General features: G+C 47.4%; 1 protein-coding gene across 2 annotated transcripts in view; it reads right to left on the reverse strand.

Moving 5' to 3' along the window:
- Positions 1-2,058: 2,058 nt before the first annotated feature.
- The window catches only part of WNT3 (Wnt family member 3), a 92,776-nt gene continuing 76,522 nt past the window's right edge, over positions 2,059-18,312 (reverse strand). For both annotated transcript variants that reach the window (XM_074978801.1, XM_074978800.1), the window contains exons 3-4: positions 5,026-5,291; positions 2,059-2,538 (exon numbers count right to left, since the gene is read on the reverse strand). In XM_074978801.1, the coding sequence (XP_074834902.1) occupies positions 2,059-2,538; positions 5,026-5,291 (746 nt within the window). The remainder of the gene's footprint in view (positions 2,539-5,025; positions 5,292-18,312) is intronic.

An 18,312-nucleotide genomic window follows, 5' to 3' on the forward strand; every position in this document is an offset into this window, starting at 1 on the left:
TTATTACACATGACACGTGACTGTGTAGTATCAGTTGTTTTGTGTTAAATGTGGTGGTGGCTTGATGAAGTTACATGTCCAGCAAGACCATTGCCCATTGCTGTGGCTATCAGTATCTGAGAAGGCTCCATAACAAAGGAACAACACAGGCTCTCAAGTGTATCAGTTTAAGTGCATTTACCTTCTCTTTAATGTCTTAACAGCACAACAGAAAGCAAGTTGAAATATATTTTCTTCAAATATATATATATTTATATAATATATATCTCAGTTGACGCAAAGGTATATACATTGTATAATAAATAATGCTCATAGAAAGAGAATTTTCTGAATATAAAATTTAAAAAAATCAACAACCTCTACAACTTTGTACAAAACTTTGGATCCAGCAGGTAGATGGGTAGGATTTTCCAGTCCATGCTAGAATACTGGGCTACAGGAAAAATAATTACAAGGCAAGAAATGTGCTATTTATTATTAAATACCCTTTTTCTTGATTAAAAATAAGGAACATTGTTGAAAATCGTGTACTTGAAGTATTCAGAATGACCCTAGAAGTGGTGATGTGGGGTAGGGAGCAGGAAGGCTGGGTGTAGTAAGAAGTCAACCAGTGTTCCTGTGCACTAGGAGTAGAGACAGCAGTGGTGGCAGGGGCTGTAGTAGTGGCCAGCTGCAGAAACAGCTGCTAGTGAACTAGCTGGAGAACCCACTAGAGCAAACTGGAGCTAAGAAGGTGCTGGGTGTGGTGAAACACTGGCAGTGCTCAGTTTTGAGTGGCCACAGGGTTGGAGTTCCTAACGTTTTCCTATGTTTCATGCTGTTAAATGCAAACCAAGTCTGCACAGCTGCTGAGCCAGTGCACCTCTAGCTTGACCTGGAATACCCCATGTTTTCCCAGATGTGAGAGCATTACATACCTCTTCCAATTCTGCCCTTTGCCACTCTGCTTCTCACAGAAGGTTGCCTGCCAGGTTGATGCTTGTCAAACAGAGTGGAATTAGCAAAAAATTGGTAGCAATGTGACCTGACGTGGATGTGGTCTGTCTAAGCTACTGAGCTGCCTTGTTCTAGTCTGGGAGCCATCCAGTAGCAGGGCCTGCCAAATTCACAGTCGTGAAGAATGGGTCACGGACCCTCTCCCCATGCCATGAAATCTGCTGTTTTGTGTGTGTTTACCCTGCACTATACAGATATCACAGGGGAGACAAGTGTCTGTCAAATTGGGGGCCTGACACCAAAGGGAGTTGTTGGAGGTTTTTTATGGCATGTTGTATTGCCATCCATACTTCAGCACAGTCTTCAGAGCTGGGTGGCAAGAGAGCAGCAACTGTTGGCCCAGGTTTGAAAGTGGCACCCAGCCAGCAGCAGCACAAATGTAAGGATGGCAATACCATACTGAGCCATCCTTGCTCTGCCTTCAGACCTGGAGAGTGGCAGCTGCTAACTGAGGGCCCAGCCCTGCAGGCAGCAGCGTGGAAAGGTGAACATATCATACCAGGCCACCCTTACTTCTGTGCTGCTGCTGGCCACGGCTCTGCCTTCAGACCTGGACTCCCAGCCAGCAGCCATCGTTCGCCAGCTGCCCAGCACTGCAGGCAGCTCTGCCACCAGCAGCAGCACAGCAGAGCTATGGTGTCCTTGCATAACAACTTTGGAACCCCCAGTTCCTTTTTGGGTCAGGAACTCGGCAATTACAACACCCTGAAATTTCAGATTTAAATAGTTGAAATCATGATTTTTTTTTTAATTCGATGGCCATGAAATGGCCAAATGGACTGAATTGGGCAGTGCCCTAGCGAGTAGGTTTGGCGAGCCCATGGCAGAGTCTCCCATACAGAAGCTAGACTTCGCTTGCTCTCAGTTTGGCAGTGGTATTTGTGACAAGAGCACTTGCCTAGACACATCCTGGCGCAATTTGTCAGGTACACGCTGGTCTTCTGAGCCATCCAGTGGCGCGTGAGGCCCCTGCATGAGGAAGGGTGATGCCAGGTTTAGTGGCACACAGGCTGGCCCCTGCTCTGGCCCAACATCCCATTGGCGGGGACCTGCCTGTGCTGTTTATTTGCAGGTGTGGACATCGTAGACGCGGGTGCATTCCTGGCAGCTCACGTAGCAGCACCAATGGAAGATGCAGTGGCACTTCTCTTTCCGCTTCTCAGTCCTGGTGTTGTGACCACGCCCACAGCACAGCAAGTCGCACCCATCGATCCCATGGGAGGTGACGTTGCACGTTCTGTCCCTGGTCCCGAAGGAGCCGGTCTCTGGGTTGGGCTCGCAGAAATTGGGGGAATTCTCATAATATACCAGGTCCCGCTCGGTCGGGGGCTTGAAGAGTGCATACTTGGCCCGGAGGGTTTCCACCCAGCCCCGCGACTCCCGGTGCTTCTCCACCACCATCTCGGAGGCACTGTCATACTTGTCCTTCAGGTAGTCACCAATTGTCCGGAAATCTGGCTGTGCCCACCAGCAGGTCTTCACCTCGCAGCTCCCGGAGAGACCGTGACATTTACACTTCAGGTGCATGTGATCCAGGATTGTCTGATGGGAAGACAGTAAGTAGACAATCAGCCTAGACGCGCCAGCCCCACCTGCTTGGTTGTGTGGATTTATCCCAGCTCTGATCTTAGCATGGGTGGAAACCTGCATGCTGTAATTTCAAAATGCCCCATGCACTATCGCCTGTGCCATGGAACCACCCATATGCGCAATGAGTAAATCAAGGAACAGGGTTTTGGCATTAACGTGCAGAATGGGAGGCAGGAAATACAACTTCTAATCACATCTTTGCAACAGAAACATAGGACTGGCTCCTCATGTCCAGGGCCCAGCTATTACAGGCAGCCCCATGATATCAGCTGGTTCATACACTAATCAAGGTCCATCCTTAAGCCAGGTAGGTTTCTTTTCTCCGCTACACTTGTTAAGTGGCTGTTCTAGAGCCTCATTCTGAGAGCCCAGCAGACTTGCTGTCCCCCCACCTCAGGCAAGTCATGTCACCCAAAACTTGGCAGCTGACCCATTTTGGGCTGCCCATTCTGCCCTGGCTCACAGCCTGCTTTCCAGAAGCCTCAAACACCAGCATCTCTCCTTGGCTTCAGCTGGGGTTGCAGGTATACAACCTCTGAAACTTGGGACCTACTTGAAAAATGCTGCTTAAGGTTCTGTTTCCTCAGCCATAAGAGGGGGATAACATCAATCTCTCCCACAGCTGCTACACTTTCGAGACACGTGAAATGCAGTCTTTACAGACCAGGCTTACAGCCTGCTGTTGCAAAATCCTCGTTTAGATTTATGTGGAGCTACCCTAGACCAGCCAGTTTTGGTTTTGACACTTGAAGGCTGAAGGGACAAACATGTTTTCTATCAGAGAAGCAGAAGTAAACACATTAAATGTCTGGCCAAATCTCAACCTTCAAGACTCTGTCCATCAGTGACATTCAGCAGCACCAGGAGAGTTAAGTTATGATTCCTGGATGCCTCCCTGCTAGCTAAAACTCCAGCTCAGTCGAGAGAGAAAGCAGCACAAGTCCAATCTGCATGTATCTGGGGACCTCCATCCAAGTGCTTTACAAACTCTACAGGAATTATACTTGTGCCCCTCCTGGTAGCCCTCAAATACAGTTGAGGAAACTGAGGCATGGAGCAGTTACTTTAGAAGCTGCCACACAGTGAATTGTTGGGAGGATGGGGAGTAGAATGGTCTGAGTCCATGTGCCACAGCTGAGCTAACACAACAATGCTTTGTTCTTGTGCGCTTGGTCCATCAACATGTCAGGAAACGGGGCAGGGGCTTATAATTCTAACGATTATGTCTGCAAGAAACTTTCACTAGACAGGACCAGCTGCAAGGAAATCACTGCAGCATGAAGCAGAAAGTCATGGCTCTCTGTGACATGCACTAGCCCTTTGACGTGGGGCGGTATTGCCCATTTCTTGTGAGTAAAAGATTTGAGAGTTACGGAGAACAGAGCTTCCCCACGTGCAAGCTCTGGTAAAGCCCCAAAGGAGAGTAACGCCTTTGCTTTGCGAGCTCCATTGTTTAGGCTCCAGCTGGGAGCAGGGTAACACATTTGATTAATGTGGCCTTTTTTGAAGCCTGCCTGGGGAGAATGCTGCTCTTCAGTAGCTGAAGCTAGTCACAAATTCTCTGTTTAGAATTCATGGTTTGTAGCATGGTGTAGCGCAGGGCATGCTTTGTCCCTGAAATAAAGAGGAAGGCTCCAGTGCCCAGCATTAGGCCATAATTAGGCCATTAGCTCATAATTAGGAATGCTAATACAAGCAGGGCCAATCAGAAGGGGGCTCAGGAGGGCCAGTTGGCCTTGGGCTCAAGCTCAAAGAGGGCTGTGAGTTTTCTGACATTTGAAAAGTTTCACAACTGGTATACGTGCATCCCTCAACCATTAGTGCAATTGTACAGAACAGAGGTTAGCAAAGCATTTGTTAAATAAAAAATGCTCCAATTATGTCTCACTCTTCTCTTTGATGCTGGCACGTGTCAGCATTTTTTATTTTTATTATGGCCAGGGGCCTCTCTGGACATCTGTAAGGGTCTGACTACAAACGCTGGCTGGTGTCCCCCTCCCTGTTTCTACACACCTTGCCAGAATGGGGAGAGAGGAAAATACAAGTGATGGAGATTACTGTGCTCCACGCGTCATCTTTCAGTTGCTCTTTAGGAGTTAATAAAGTCCCCTGATTCTTATCTGCTATCGTGGCCAGCACTAGCTTGCTTTAAAGTTGTCATCCTAGGAGCGGGGGTGCATTGGTAGGGTTAGGGGCCAACTGTGCCAAGAGCATTACCCACCATAGCTTGACTGAAGAGGCACGGGGTCAGTACGAGGAGACGCTCAACTATTACACTAGGGCTGTGGGCATGGCAAGGTTTTATCACGGCTGGAAATGCAGCCAGCGTCTGATCCATCGTCCATTAAAGTCACAAGTTTTTGCACTGAGGTAGTGGGAGCTGAATCAGGCCATCTGCCCATGCCAGGGGAGCACCGTGGAGTGGGGGAAAGCACTCACCGTTCTGCCCGCTTCATTATTGTGCCTGTTCATGGCTGATCGGGCATCTGGTCGGTTCTCTCGGGCATCTGCAAACTCCCGGGAAACCAGAACTCCAAAGTCAGCATCCTCACTGCAGCCTCCCCACTTCCAGCCATCACCTGGTGGTCCTTTATGGTGCGAGTCGCAACCGCAGATGGTGGAGGTGCCCTCGGCACAGGCTCGAGTGACAGCGAAGGCCACACCAGCCGAAGCAATGGCATGGACAAAGGCAGACTCTCGTGTGGCTGCAGAGAGACAGGGTTTGCCCGTGGGATTAGGCGCTAGCTTAACATTTAGTCGGTTCCCTTCCCACGTTCCCACCAACTTGTGTGAATCTTTTAAAAAAGTTAAATAGTAACAGAGAGGGAGCCGTGCTCGTCTGTACACTATCAAACCAAAAAGCAGTCAAGTAGCACTTTAGAGACTAGCAAAATAGTTTATTAGGTGAGTTTTCGTGGGACAGACCCTGAAGAAGTGGGCCTGTCCCACAAACACTCATCACCTAATAAACTATTTTGCTAGTCTTTAAAGTGCTACTTGACTGCTTTTTGTTTTAAAAAAGTTATTAATTAATCCAAAATAAATTTCAGAAAACCAAGGAGTTCCCTGCTGAGCAAACACTAGACCACGGGTCAGCAGAGTGGTATGTGAGCCAATTTCCACCAGCAAGCAGGGCAGGAGCTTAACTCCGCCCCTCCGCCCCCAGGCTGCCAGGAGCTTGCCTGTGGATTAAGAAAAGACCAGCTAATGCTACCAGCCACCACCCGCACAGTAACGCTCTGCGTCCTAATTCATTGAGTAATGAAGCGGTTTGCAAGTAGGACTGTTAGTGACTTTTAAAAGCATCACCAGCCCTTGGACCATACACAGAGGTCAAAAGGTCCAGTTCTGGCCCTCCAGTGGGAAAGGCTGCTGAACCTGTGTGCTAGTGCAAGGGCAGAGCCGAGCCGCTGGATGTGTACGGGGGAGGAGGCTACTGTGGTGCAACAGTGCAGTTCCAGTCCCTCTGTGCCTGGCGCTGGGGAGCCTGATGCTGGAATGCAGCCTAGGAAGGGGGTTCAGAATGCAAGCCCAGCTGGAAAGGGTTCACCCAGGAGCTGCAGGAATGGCTTGTGAGCTGCACCAGGTCCTGACGGGGTGAGCCTAACTACACCCACTCAGGTTGATTCAGCCAAGAGATGGTTAAAGGTCACCTTTATTCTTGTCTATGTACAGAGCCAAATAGCGAGAAACTGTCTGATCCTGGGGACAGACAAAGGCATAACCAGGTCTAGTGGTTCGAGTTTTTCAATGGGGAAGGTGCTGAACCATTGCAACAGCTGCTCGAGGGGTGGGCGTGGGGGCGGGCATGGGGTCTTTCGACCCACCAGCTTGTTTTTCACAAAGATGCACAAACTCAACCAGGCGCCCCAGGTGGGCGTCACTCGGTGCAAATCTCTGGCTGGTCTACCTGGAAGGTGAACTAGATGATTGTAGCTGCAGAAGGGCCTGTTGTGTTCATCTGCTCTGATGTCCTGCATGGCGCAGGCCAGGGAACTCTGCGGGAAGGTTAGGAAAACAGGCAGGCTGGATTGAAAACCACTCAAGAATGGAGCAATGTCCCCCCCCCAGCCTTAAATCTCAGCATGGGCCAAAGTGTATGGCTGAAGGGCTTCCCTCCTGGTGCCTGACGGACATCTCCCATGGCACATTCAAGGAAATGAGTCACCGCCACAAAGGAGCTAAAGGAGGAACCAAAGGACCTGGGAAACAAACCACAGAGATGCAATCTTTGTCTTCTGGGCACTCTGCAGGGTTTCAGAAACAGAGCTACCCTGGCTTTGCGCCCACCACTGTGCCCAGATACCAAATGCAAAGAACGAGTGGGGAAAATCCAGCCCTTGGTCCTCCTAGGAAGGATCAGTGTTAAGAAAAGGCCAGAGGGCAGCAGCCGGGAAAGCTGGAGAATGGCGGTGAGGCAGTGATCACTGCAGGGGCCAGCGCACAGGGTGGGAAGTCAGGCCTGGTTGCCTCTGCCTCACTATGTGACCTTAGGCAAATCCCTGCAGTGTAGCAGGTACAAGTTAGCCCCTAGCCTGTCAGCTCATGGCTGTGCTGGTCCCATTCATTCCCTGCAGCAAGAAGTCTTTTCAATTCCAGCACCAGTTTTTGTCTTGCTCCAGTTCTAAGTGACTGGTGTGGTTCTCTCCTGTGCTTGTCTCAGACCTGCTGCCTGCCGGCTAAAGCAGTCACATGGTCTGCTCTTTGCAGGTTGGTGGGAGGGGCACACTGCAGGCTCAGAGCCATGGAGATGTTACTTTTGGAGCTTATTTTGCTTTCATTATAAAATAAGAGCAGTTTAGTGTCTCACTCAGTTGGTACTGCAGAGTACTGTGAGCGTAAGGACGGGGTCCAGACTGACTTAGACAAATTGGAAGACTGGGCTGCAAGAAATCTGATGAGGTTCAATAAGGACAAGTGCAGAGTCCTGCACTTGGGCTGGAAGAATCCCAAGCATTGTTACAGGCTGGGGTCCGACTGGCTCAGTAGTCGTTTTGCAGAAAAGGACCTGGGAGTTGTAGTGGATGAGAAGCTGGACATGAGTCAACAGTGTGCTGTTGTAGCCAAGAAAGCTAATGGTGTATTAGGTTGCATCAAGAGGAGCGTTGCCAGTAGATCCAAGGAAGTGATTATTTCTCTTTATTCGGCTTTGGTGAGGCTGCATCCGGAGTACTGTGTCCAGTTCTGGGCCCCCAATTATAGGAAGAATGTGGATATGCTGGAGAGAGTCCAGCGGAGGGCGACCAAAATAATTAGGGGGCTGGAGCATATGACTTATGAAGAAAGCTTGAGAGAATTGGGCCTGTTTAGTCTGCAGAAGAGAAGACTGAGGGGGAACTTGATAACAGCCTTCAACTTACTGAAGGGAAGTTGCAAAGAGGCTGGAGAGAGGCTGTTCACAGTGATCACGGATAGCAGAACACGGAACAATGGTCTCAAGTTGCGGTTGGAAAGGTCCAGGTTGAACATTAGGAAAAACTTTTTCACTAGGAGGGTGGTGAAACATTGGAGTGGTCTACCCAGGGAAGTAGTGGAGTCTCCATCCCTGGAGGTGTTTAAGTCTCGGCTCGACAAAGCCCTGGCTGGGCTGATCTGATGGGTTTGGTCCTGCTTAGAGCAGGGGGCTGGACTCGATGGCTTTTTTAGGTCTCTTCCAGCTCTATTGTTCTATGATTCTATGATTCTGTGATATGTGGGGTCATTTTTCACTTGTGGAGCATGTCAGAGACCAGCATCTGCTGCTGTCCGACTGGACAAGAACATGCCATTTACTTTGGTGATTACAGTGAGGTCCTGCACAGACAGTAATTTGTGCAACAGCAAATTATTAGAAACAACTTCACTTGGACAAGTTGTGCTCAAGCACATGGAGGGGGCTTAGAGACAAGCTGGAGGGCTTGGATCATGAGGGGAGGCTCAAGAGCTTTGTGTCCAAGCAGAGTAAGGGGAATGAGAGGGCCAGTCTAAGGATGGGAGAGGAATTAGTGATGGCAGTGTGAGGAGAGGGGTTAAACCATGGGAGAGCATAGGTGTGATGAGTCTGCTAAGCAGGCGTCTACCAGTCCCAACAACCCACTTGGGACAGACATCATGGCACATCCCCTTCCTGGTGGAAGGAGCAGGAATTCTGCGGAAGGCTTTGAGCCAAAATGAATCTTTGCCTGTGGGGCTATGGTGGTGGCTTGGAAGCCACGAACAACAGGGAAGCAAGGCCCTAGGTCATCTTCAGGGAGATGTGTGCAGAGCAAACTGCAGCAGGAGCTGCCGTAACTGATGGACATTGCAGCCAGGAGCAGGTCTGTGCAGGACATGTGGGCAAGCAGCAGAGACTGGGCTGGGATCCAGTGCAGAGAATACTCAATGAGATACACCCCTTACTGAGCCTTGCCGGTAACCCTGTATATACCTAGAGAATGGGCTGAGAGGGCAACGCAGGCATTAAGAGAGGAGAGCTCCAACCTGCTGCTGGGCCGCGCCCCAGAGGTTCATATAGGACTTGTTCATTTTACTTTGAGCTGTAAATCTTTAAGCCAGTCCCCACAGGGGATCCACAGTTGGTCTCTGTGTTGCCAGACTTCACATGTTCAAGCGTTGAAGTGGCTGCAGGGACCCTTGAGGAGTCACACTGCTGGTGCCGAGCAGTTGTAGTGCTTGTGGTATGCAAGTGCCTCCCTCCTGTGCCATGTGTGGCACATGGACGACTCGATGCACTCCAGCAGTGAGGACCCCTAATCATTGCAAAGATCCTAGCAATGGCGTCCCAAGAAGAATGGCTGACAGCACGAAGACAGTTTAACATCCTGTTAAACAGGAGCTACTCAAGTGAGACAGGTTTAAATCAGTAGGTCTGGAATCCAAGAGCTCTACCGGGAGCTGGCTGAGGAACTCACTGGACTGTTAATGTTGACACTTGCAGTCTGGCCAACCCAGTCTGATCACCTGTATGACCCAGGCCAGAGACCGTCTGCCCACTCCTTCCTAGAGCAGAGCTTGATTTTAAAATTGTTGGAGATGGAGACTCCAGCATGGCCCTTGGTGAAACATTCCAGTGGTTAATTACGCTCACTCTTAAAGTTCCACCCGGCCACCGGATCGTGTTATATCTTCTCTGCTAGAGAGAAGAGCCCTTTATTTGTTCCCCAGGTGGGCACTTGTACACTGCACTCAACTCACCCCTTCACCTTCTCCTTGCTAAGCTAAACGGGTGGAGCACCCTGAGTCTATCACTTTAAGGCAGGGTTCCTAAACCCTGTGGTAAGTCTTGTGGTTCTTCTGGACCCTCTTCAATTTACCAACATGCTGCTCGAGTTGGATGAGAAAACTGGACACTGGATTCCAACAGCAGTTGCATCAGTGCCCAGTAATGGGGTAAAACAGTCTCTCTGCACCTACTCAAGATTCCCTCGGTTACGCAGCCCAGAATCACATTAACTCTTCTGGCCACAGTGTTGCAGTGGGGGCATATGTTCAGCTGATTACCCACCATGACCCCCACATCATCTTCAGAGTCTCTGCTTCCCAGATAGAGTTCCTGCCCTGTAAGTCTGGCCAGCGCTCTTTCTTCCAGGATGTATATGTTCACATTTACCCACCAAAAGGTCGCTGTATTAGTCTGTATCTTCACAAAACAAAAAAACAGGCCTGTAGCACTTTAAAGGCTAACAAAATAATTTATTGGGTGAGGAGTTTTTGTGGGACAGACCCACTTCTTCAGACCTGGAAGATCCTGCTAATGAGGGGAAGAAGTGGGCCTGTCCCATGAAAGCTCATCACCTAACAAATTATAAAGCTCCGGGACTGCTTTTTAACTTTTAGCCATATTAAAATGCTGACTCGTTGCTTGTGCCCTGCTTACCACATGATCCAGATTAGTATGTCCTGTGACCTGTTCTCTCCATTATTGATCACTCCTCCAATTTTTGTGTCATCTGAAAATTTTATCAGCGATAATTTTATATTTTCTCCCTCATAGTATAAGGCCAAAGTCCTATCTCTGCATGTCCCCTCTGAAACGGACCCACTTGAGGAGGATTTTGTGACCTATCAGTTACCCAATTTATAATCCATTTACTATGTGCCATGTTTATTTGACCCTGTTCTAGTTTTTAACTGAAATATTATATGAAACAGAGTTAAATGCCTTAGACTGACTGTGGAGAAATATTACATCAACACCCTTATGGTTCTCAACCAAAACTGTAACTTCATAAAGAATAAAGCCATAAAGCCATGGTGAAGAGCACCGCACTGCTTTGACACAGCAGCCCATTGGTGGTTCATGTTCTATATCACACACCACACATAACACACCACAGTAACCCTAACCCTACCCCTGCAACAAGCCCTTTGGCCAACTCTGTCCACATATCTATGCAAGCGGCACCATCAGGGGCTCAGACACCTGCAGTTCCACTGATGTGCTATTTGCCATCCTGAGCCAGCAATGCCCCCTGCCACGTATTGTGGACAAACCGAACAGGATCTGCACCAAAGGATGAATGGCCACAAACCTGTGCATCAGGAATACCAACACACACAACCCCCTCGGGGAACACTTTACCCTCCCCGGACATTCAACTATTGTCTTAAAAGTAGCCCTCCTACAACAAAATTTTACCATGAGATTACAGCGGGCGACAGCTGAACTGGAATTCATTTACAAATTTAGCACTTCTAAGCTTGGCCTGAACAGAGATCTTGACTTGCTTATGCATTGCAAGGGCAGCTTCCCCACCTTAGATATTCACTGGAATGATATGCTCCCAGGCAGGTGGGAAGGCAGCTGTGTTTGTGTGACAAATAATTTGCTTAACGGGTCCTATGAGTGACAGGTAACCTCCCCCACACGCATCACTGTATAAATGCTGCATTCTGTTTTCCTCCATTGTTCATTTGAGGAAATGAGTTTTGCCCACAAAAGCTCAGGATCTAATATGTTGTTAGTCTCCAAGGTGCCAAAGGACTGCTTGTTGTTTGTGAATCTACAGACTAAGACAGATACTCCTCTGAGACTGTTCTATGTCAGCCAGTCTTCTCTGGCCTGATGTACCCACTAACCCTAACAAGTACAAAATTTATGCTAGAATTATGTTCTTAATATGTTTTCAAGTAGTGCATAAATACAAGCTGCCTTAGATAAAGGAAGGTTGTACAATAATGTTGGATACAATTAGTTGATTCAATGGCTTATCATTTGAGGTTCAGCCATTAACCTTGTGAGTCCTGAACCTCAAATGATAACCCACTGAATTAAATAATTGTATCCAGTATTATTGTATTATCAAAGTGTACCACATAAGGTCTTTTCTGAAAGCTAATGGACACACTGGTGCTTACTATGTTTGAGAAAGGTCATTGTTAACACTAGATGAGAGGGTGTGACCAAGTGCAGAGAGAACAGGTTTTTCTCCCAGACAGGTGCGAAGGCAGCTGTGTTTATGTGGCAGATAATGCTGAGAGGTCAGCCCTACAGACTGAGCTTGTGTTTTAATAGAGCCAAATACAAGGTCATCTATCTATGAACCAAGCCTGGAGGTCACCAGGACAGGTGGGGAGTGTAAAATGGAAAGCAGTGACTCAAGGCCAGGTCTACACTAGACTTGAAAGTTGATTTCAGATACGCAACTCTAGTTACATCAATTGCGTTGCTAGAATCAGCGTTATCGAAAATCGACTTTTGTGACTTTCTTCGCTAAGAAAGGTTGATGGAAGTGTTGCTCCCATCGACCTGCTTTACTCCCCGTGAAGGCAGCATAGGGGTGGTGATACTGTGCCCTACCCCCTCAAATTAACCTTGCAGTTCCTTTTCGGCTGAGGACCTCCAACTTGAGGACTGCTACTCTCCCCTGTGAGGGCTGTACAGTATAGGGGAGAAGCACGCAACAGGCCAGACTGCACAGTACCTGATGTCGCGCATATTTAAATCAAATGTCACACACACGTTTAACATCATAACGAGGAGTTATGTGGCACCTCAGAGACTAACAGGTACCATACGACTTGCAGATACAGACTCACACAGCTACCCCTCTGAGCCTTAGAACCAACAGTTACCTTTAGCAACCAATCTTGTAATCTCCTCTGCCATCATTTAATTCTTTCCTTGCTGCGTCACACTAACAGAGCGCAGTGTGTACGTCAGCTGACATGTCAATAAAAGTTAGCAGAGGGAAGCAAAGAGGTGGTGGCAGAGAACTGGCCAGTTATTGTGAGGAGCCTCAGCCCTTGTGGACTGAGCACTGGATTTTAGGAGTTCAGCTCTTAAATTTTAATCCTAACTGTGAAGCAGGTGCCTCCTTTAGCTTTAGGCAAGTTGTGCCACTCACCAGTGCCTCAGCTTCCCTTTCAGTGACGTACGGAGTGATAGTGATTCCTTTTGTAGTGGAGCAGTGAGAACTTATGATATTGTTTGCATAGGATTATATAAACATTGCTGATTACACAGAACAAAAAAAATACCACACCATGTTTTAATCCTGGTGGATTGCTAGGGCTCAACCCATACTGCTGTTATGCAATAATCAGTCAACAGATGTCTCTCTTGTACCTAGTCTTACTTTAATTTGGTTTGTGAGCAAGTGTTTAGTCTTTGAAGAAGTGCTGTTGGTGTTGTAAGTTTTGTTCTATTGTTGACCTTTTGGAGAAACTGTGCCAGACAGTAGCATTTGTTCTCTGCTTGGGGCAACTTCTGCAACAGAACAGCTTCATGAGGATGAACACTGATGTCTGGTCTGAGATGTCTGGAAGAAGGGGGTTACTGCACACTGTTTGGGACCATTGCTGTCCCAAGCCTGGTGCATATGTATAAATAAAGCAATTTACACTAAGAAAATGCCCAGACTCCATGCCCCTGATTTGTCTACCTTGGAAAGCCAACCAGCAAGGCCTCTGACCTGTACTACCACACAGCAGGGAGGCCCGAGTATTAGTAAGAGTCACTTTGCTCCACACATGTGGAACCAGATGGTCCCAGCCTGCAAGACAATGAATGCCTGGGGGCTATAAACGCAGCAAAGTGAAACACAAAAGCAGTCCTGTAGCACTTTAAAGACTAACGAAATCATTTATTAGGTAATGAGCCTTCGCAGGACAGACCCACTTCTTCAGACCTGGAAAATTCAGCAAAGTGAAGTGCTCTGCTTACACTTACCCAGCCCATCATCTGACAGAGCCTGGACGAGGTCTCACACCCAGCCCTGGGACTTGCTCAAGCACCTCACTAGCTCTCAGCATCAGGAAGAGATTTTTCTGTCACCAAAGGCAGAAGGAAATATGAGCAAGCCGCAGGCATGTCAGCCATGGTGCTGCCACAATGTGATGGGGACTCATGCTGGAGCAGTCCTGAGGCCCGCCGATACCACTCACCCTGCTAGGGCATGGGCCATGGTTACACAACTAGTGCACCATGGTTAACTGTTGTGGGTTAGGTGCTTGTTTTAAATCTGCGGCCTATAAATTTCATTGAGTGAGCTACCTGTGTTATGTGAAAGAGGAAATAACGTTTCCTTATTCAATTTTTCCACGCTAGGCATGATTTTATAGACCTCTCTCCTTTTAGACATTTCTTTTCCAAAGTGCCAGTCATTTTAATCCATTCTCTATAGCTAAGCATTTCTGTTGCCAAATCCAAATCACCTTTTTTTTTAGGATGGCGTGACCAGATCGGCAATGCAGTATTCAAGATATGGGCATAGCACAAATTTATAGAGGAAATATATTTTCTCTTATCTATTCCTTTCCTAATGATTCCCAGCATTGTTAACATTTTAGATTGCCTCTGCACATTGGCCAGATGTTTTCAGGGATCTATCCACAATGATTCCAAGCTCTCTTTCTTGAATTGTAACAGCGAGTTTAGACTTCTTCATTTTGTGTATGTATATTTGGGATACTATTTTGCCATGTGCATCATTCACATTTACAGTCAGTCCTTGACATAAATCGCTCCAATGTAAGTTGTTTTGCACTTTCACTATTGAAGCTTTGAGGAACACGATGTAAAAATTCCTTGCACTTAAGCTGTGTTGTTTAGAAAATGGGAAATTAGCATATCCTCCCAGCACCCTCTGCAACTCTCTTCCGTCTCATATGGCACATAGGATAAAAATGGTTTAAAAATATACTTTGGGTTAGGATAATTTCTTTAAATGTTTTAAATGTGTTGTCAGGTGAGTGAGTGGCACATTAGGGTTTAATGGTCACATAGGTAAAATTTATGCTCTTCCAGTCCCTAGCCCCCCCTCTATTGACATTATTTCTTGGAGGAGTAGGGGTGGAGGAGGAATTCCTCGTTATATGTTGTTTCACTTTAAGTCATAACTTTAAGCCCTTTGTCACCAACATCTATCAAGGACTACTGTGTCAACACTGAATTCCACTTGCCCTTGTGTTGCCCAGTCACCGATTCTGAGAGATCCCTTTGGAACACTCTGCAGACAGCTTTGGACTTCACTAATTGGGGTAATGGTGTATCACCTATAGATTTCACCACCTTGCTGTTTGCCCCTTCTCCCAGATCACTTACTAATAAATTGAGTTGCATGGATCCCAGTACAGCCCGTGGAGCACTCTGGAGCACGCTGTTTACCACTTTTCAATCTCACCATTCACTTCTACTCTTTATCAATGACCTGAATGAAGGGATGGATTGCACCCTCAGCAAATTTGCAGATGACACTAAGCTAGAGGGAGAGGTAGATACGCTGGATGGTAGGGAGAGTGACCTAGATAAATTGGAGAATTGGGCCAAAAGAAATCTGATGTGTTTCAACAAGGACAAGCGCAGAGTCCTACACTTGGGACAGAAAAATCCCAAGCATTTTTACAGACTGGGGACTGACTGGCTAAGTAGCAGTGCAGCAGAAAAGGACCTGGGGATTACAGTGGAGGAGAAGCTGGATATGAATCAGTGTGCCCTTGTAGCCAAGAAACCTAATGGCATATAGGGGTGCATTAGGAGGAGCATTTCCAGCAGATCTAGAGAAGTTATTATGCCCCTCTATTCAGCACTGGTGAGGTCACAGCTGGAGTATTGCGTCCAGTTCTGGGCCCTCCAGTGTAGAAAGGACGTGGATGCATTGGAGCAGGTTCAGTGGAAGGCAACAAAAATGACTGGGGGGGTGGGGCACATGACCTATGAGGAGAGGCTGAGGGACTTATTTAGTTTTCAGAAGAGAAGAGTGGAGGGTGATTTGAGAGCAGCCTTCAACTTCCTGCAGCAGGGGGTCTAAAGAGGATGGAGAGAGGCTGTTCTCAGTGGTGACAGCTGGCAGACCACGGCACAATTGTCTCAAGTTACAGTTGCAGAGGTCTGGAAAACCTATTTCACAAGGAGGATGGTGAAGCACTGGAATGTGTTACTGACAGAGATGGTGGAATTTCCATCCCTGGAGGTTTTCAAGTCCTGCTTGACAAAGCCCTGACTGGAATGATTTAGTTGGGGTTAGTTGTGCTTTGATCAGAAGGCTGGACTCTATATAGAAAGGATGTGGATTTGCTGGAGCAGGTTCAGTGGAGGGCAACGAAAATGATTAAGAGGCTGGAGCACAAGACCTATGAGGAGAGGCTGAAGGATTTGGGCTTGTTTAGTTTACAGAAGACTGAGGGGTGATTTAATAGCAGCCTTCAGCTTCCTGAAGGGGAGCTCCAACGAGGATGGAGGAATACTGTTCTCAGTGGTGATGGACGGCAGAACAAGGAGCAATGGGCTGAAGTTACAAGGGGAGAGGTGTAGGTTGGATATTAGGAAAAACAACTTCACCAGGAGGGTGGTGAAGCACTGGAATGTGTTGCCTAGAGAGGTGGTGGAAGCTCCAACCCCTGAGGTTTTTGTCCTGGCTTGACAAAGTCCTGGCTGGGATGACTTAGTGGGGGTTGATCCTGCTTGAAGCAAGGGGCTGGATTCCATGACCTCCTGAGGTCCCTTCCAGCTCTGTGATTCTATGATTCCATGACCTCCTGAGGACTCTTCCGGTCCTAGGATTCTATGATAAGTGGAGTATCTGACAGGTCACCTGAGGATCCTGCAGTTACTTGAATGGCAAACCTTTTGTTATGCTAATCACTGGACCTCCCTCTGTTTATAAACAGACTCCCTGCCCCAAAGGCAAAGCTGGGAGCAGGACAAGCTCTGTTGGATGTAAGAGCGGTGTCTGTGTGCTTTAAACAAACCTCGGGTATGAAATTCTGGGGTTCAAACTTGGGGACAGAGGGGCTAGAGCCCCCACCCTACTTATGCCCCTGAATTTGGCCCATCTGGAATGGGATTCAGAACACAGAGGTGTCAAGTATTGGAGGGGTAGCCGTGTTAGTCTGGATCTGTAACAGCAACGAAGGGTCCTGTGACACCTTATAGACTAACAGAAAAGTTTTGAGCATGAGCTTTCATGAGCACAGATGAAGTGAGTCTGTGCTCACGAAAGCTCATGCTCAAAACTTTTCTGTTAGTCTATAAGGTGCCACAGGACCCTTCATTGCTGTTAGAGAACACAGAGAGTCATTTTCTGCCCCTGCCACAGCCTCCTGCATGACCCTGGGTGCACATAAGAACCACATTGAACAGAACATAAGAACCGCGATACTGGGTCAGACCAAAGGTCCATCTAGCCCAGTATCCTGTCTGCTGACAGTAGCCAATGCCTGGTGCCCCAGAGGAGGTGAACCAAAGACAATGATCAAGCAATTTGTCTCCTGCCATCCATCTCCCGCCTTCGACAAAAGGCGAGGCACCATACCTTACCCCTTGCTAATAGCCATCTATGGACCTAACCTCCAAACATTTATTGAGCTCTTTTTTAAACTCTGTTAGAGTCCTGGCCTTCACAGCGTCCTCTGGTAAGGAGTTCCACAGGTTGACTGTGCGCTGTGTGAAGAAAAACTTTCTTTTATTAGTTTTGAACCTGCTACCCATTAATCTCATTTGGTGTCCTCTAGTTCTTATATTATGGGAACAAGTAAATAACTTTTCTGTATTCATTTTCTTCACACCATTCATGATTTTATATACCTCTATCATATCTCCCCTCAGTCTGCTCTTTTCTAGACTGAAAAGCCCCAGTCTCTCTAGCCTCTCCTCATATGGGACCCATTCCAAACCCTTAATCATTTTAGTTGCCCTTTTCTGAACCTTTTCTAATGCCAATATACCTTTTCTGAGGTGAGAAGACCCCATCTGCACGCAGTACTCAAGATGTGGGCGTACCATAGTTTTATACAGGGGAAGTAAGATATTCTTTGTCTTATTTTCTATCCCTTTTTTAATTATTCCTAACATCCTATTTGCTTTACTGACTGCCGCTGCACACTGCGTGGATGTTTTCAGAGAAGTGTCCACTATAATTCCAAGATCCTTTTCCTGATCTGTTGTAGCTAAATTTGCCCCCATCATATTGTATGTATAATTGGGGTTATTTTTCCCAATGTGCATTACCTTACACTTACCCACATTAAATTTCATTTGCCATTTTGCTGCCCAATCACTCAGTTCGCTGAGATCTTTTTGAAGTTCTTCACAGTTTGCTTTGATTTTGACTATCCTGAACAGTTTGGTGTCATCTGCAAACTTTGCCACCTCACTGCTTACCCCTTTCTCTAGATCATTGATGAATAAGTTGAACAAAATTGGTCCCAAGACTGACCCTTGGGGAACGCCACTAGTTACCCCCTTCCATTGTGAAAATTTATCATTTATTCCTATCCTTTGTTTCCTGTCTTTTAACCACTTCCCAA

The sequence above is a fragment of the Carettochelys insculpta genome, chromosome 28, assembly GCF_033958435.1.
Source record: "Carettochelys insculpta isolate YL-2023 chromosome 28, ASM3395843v1, whole genome shotgun sequence".
Classification (NCBI taxonomy): Eukaryota; Metazoa; Chordata; order Testudines; family Carettochelyidae; genus Carettochelys; species Carettochelys insculpta.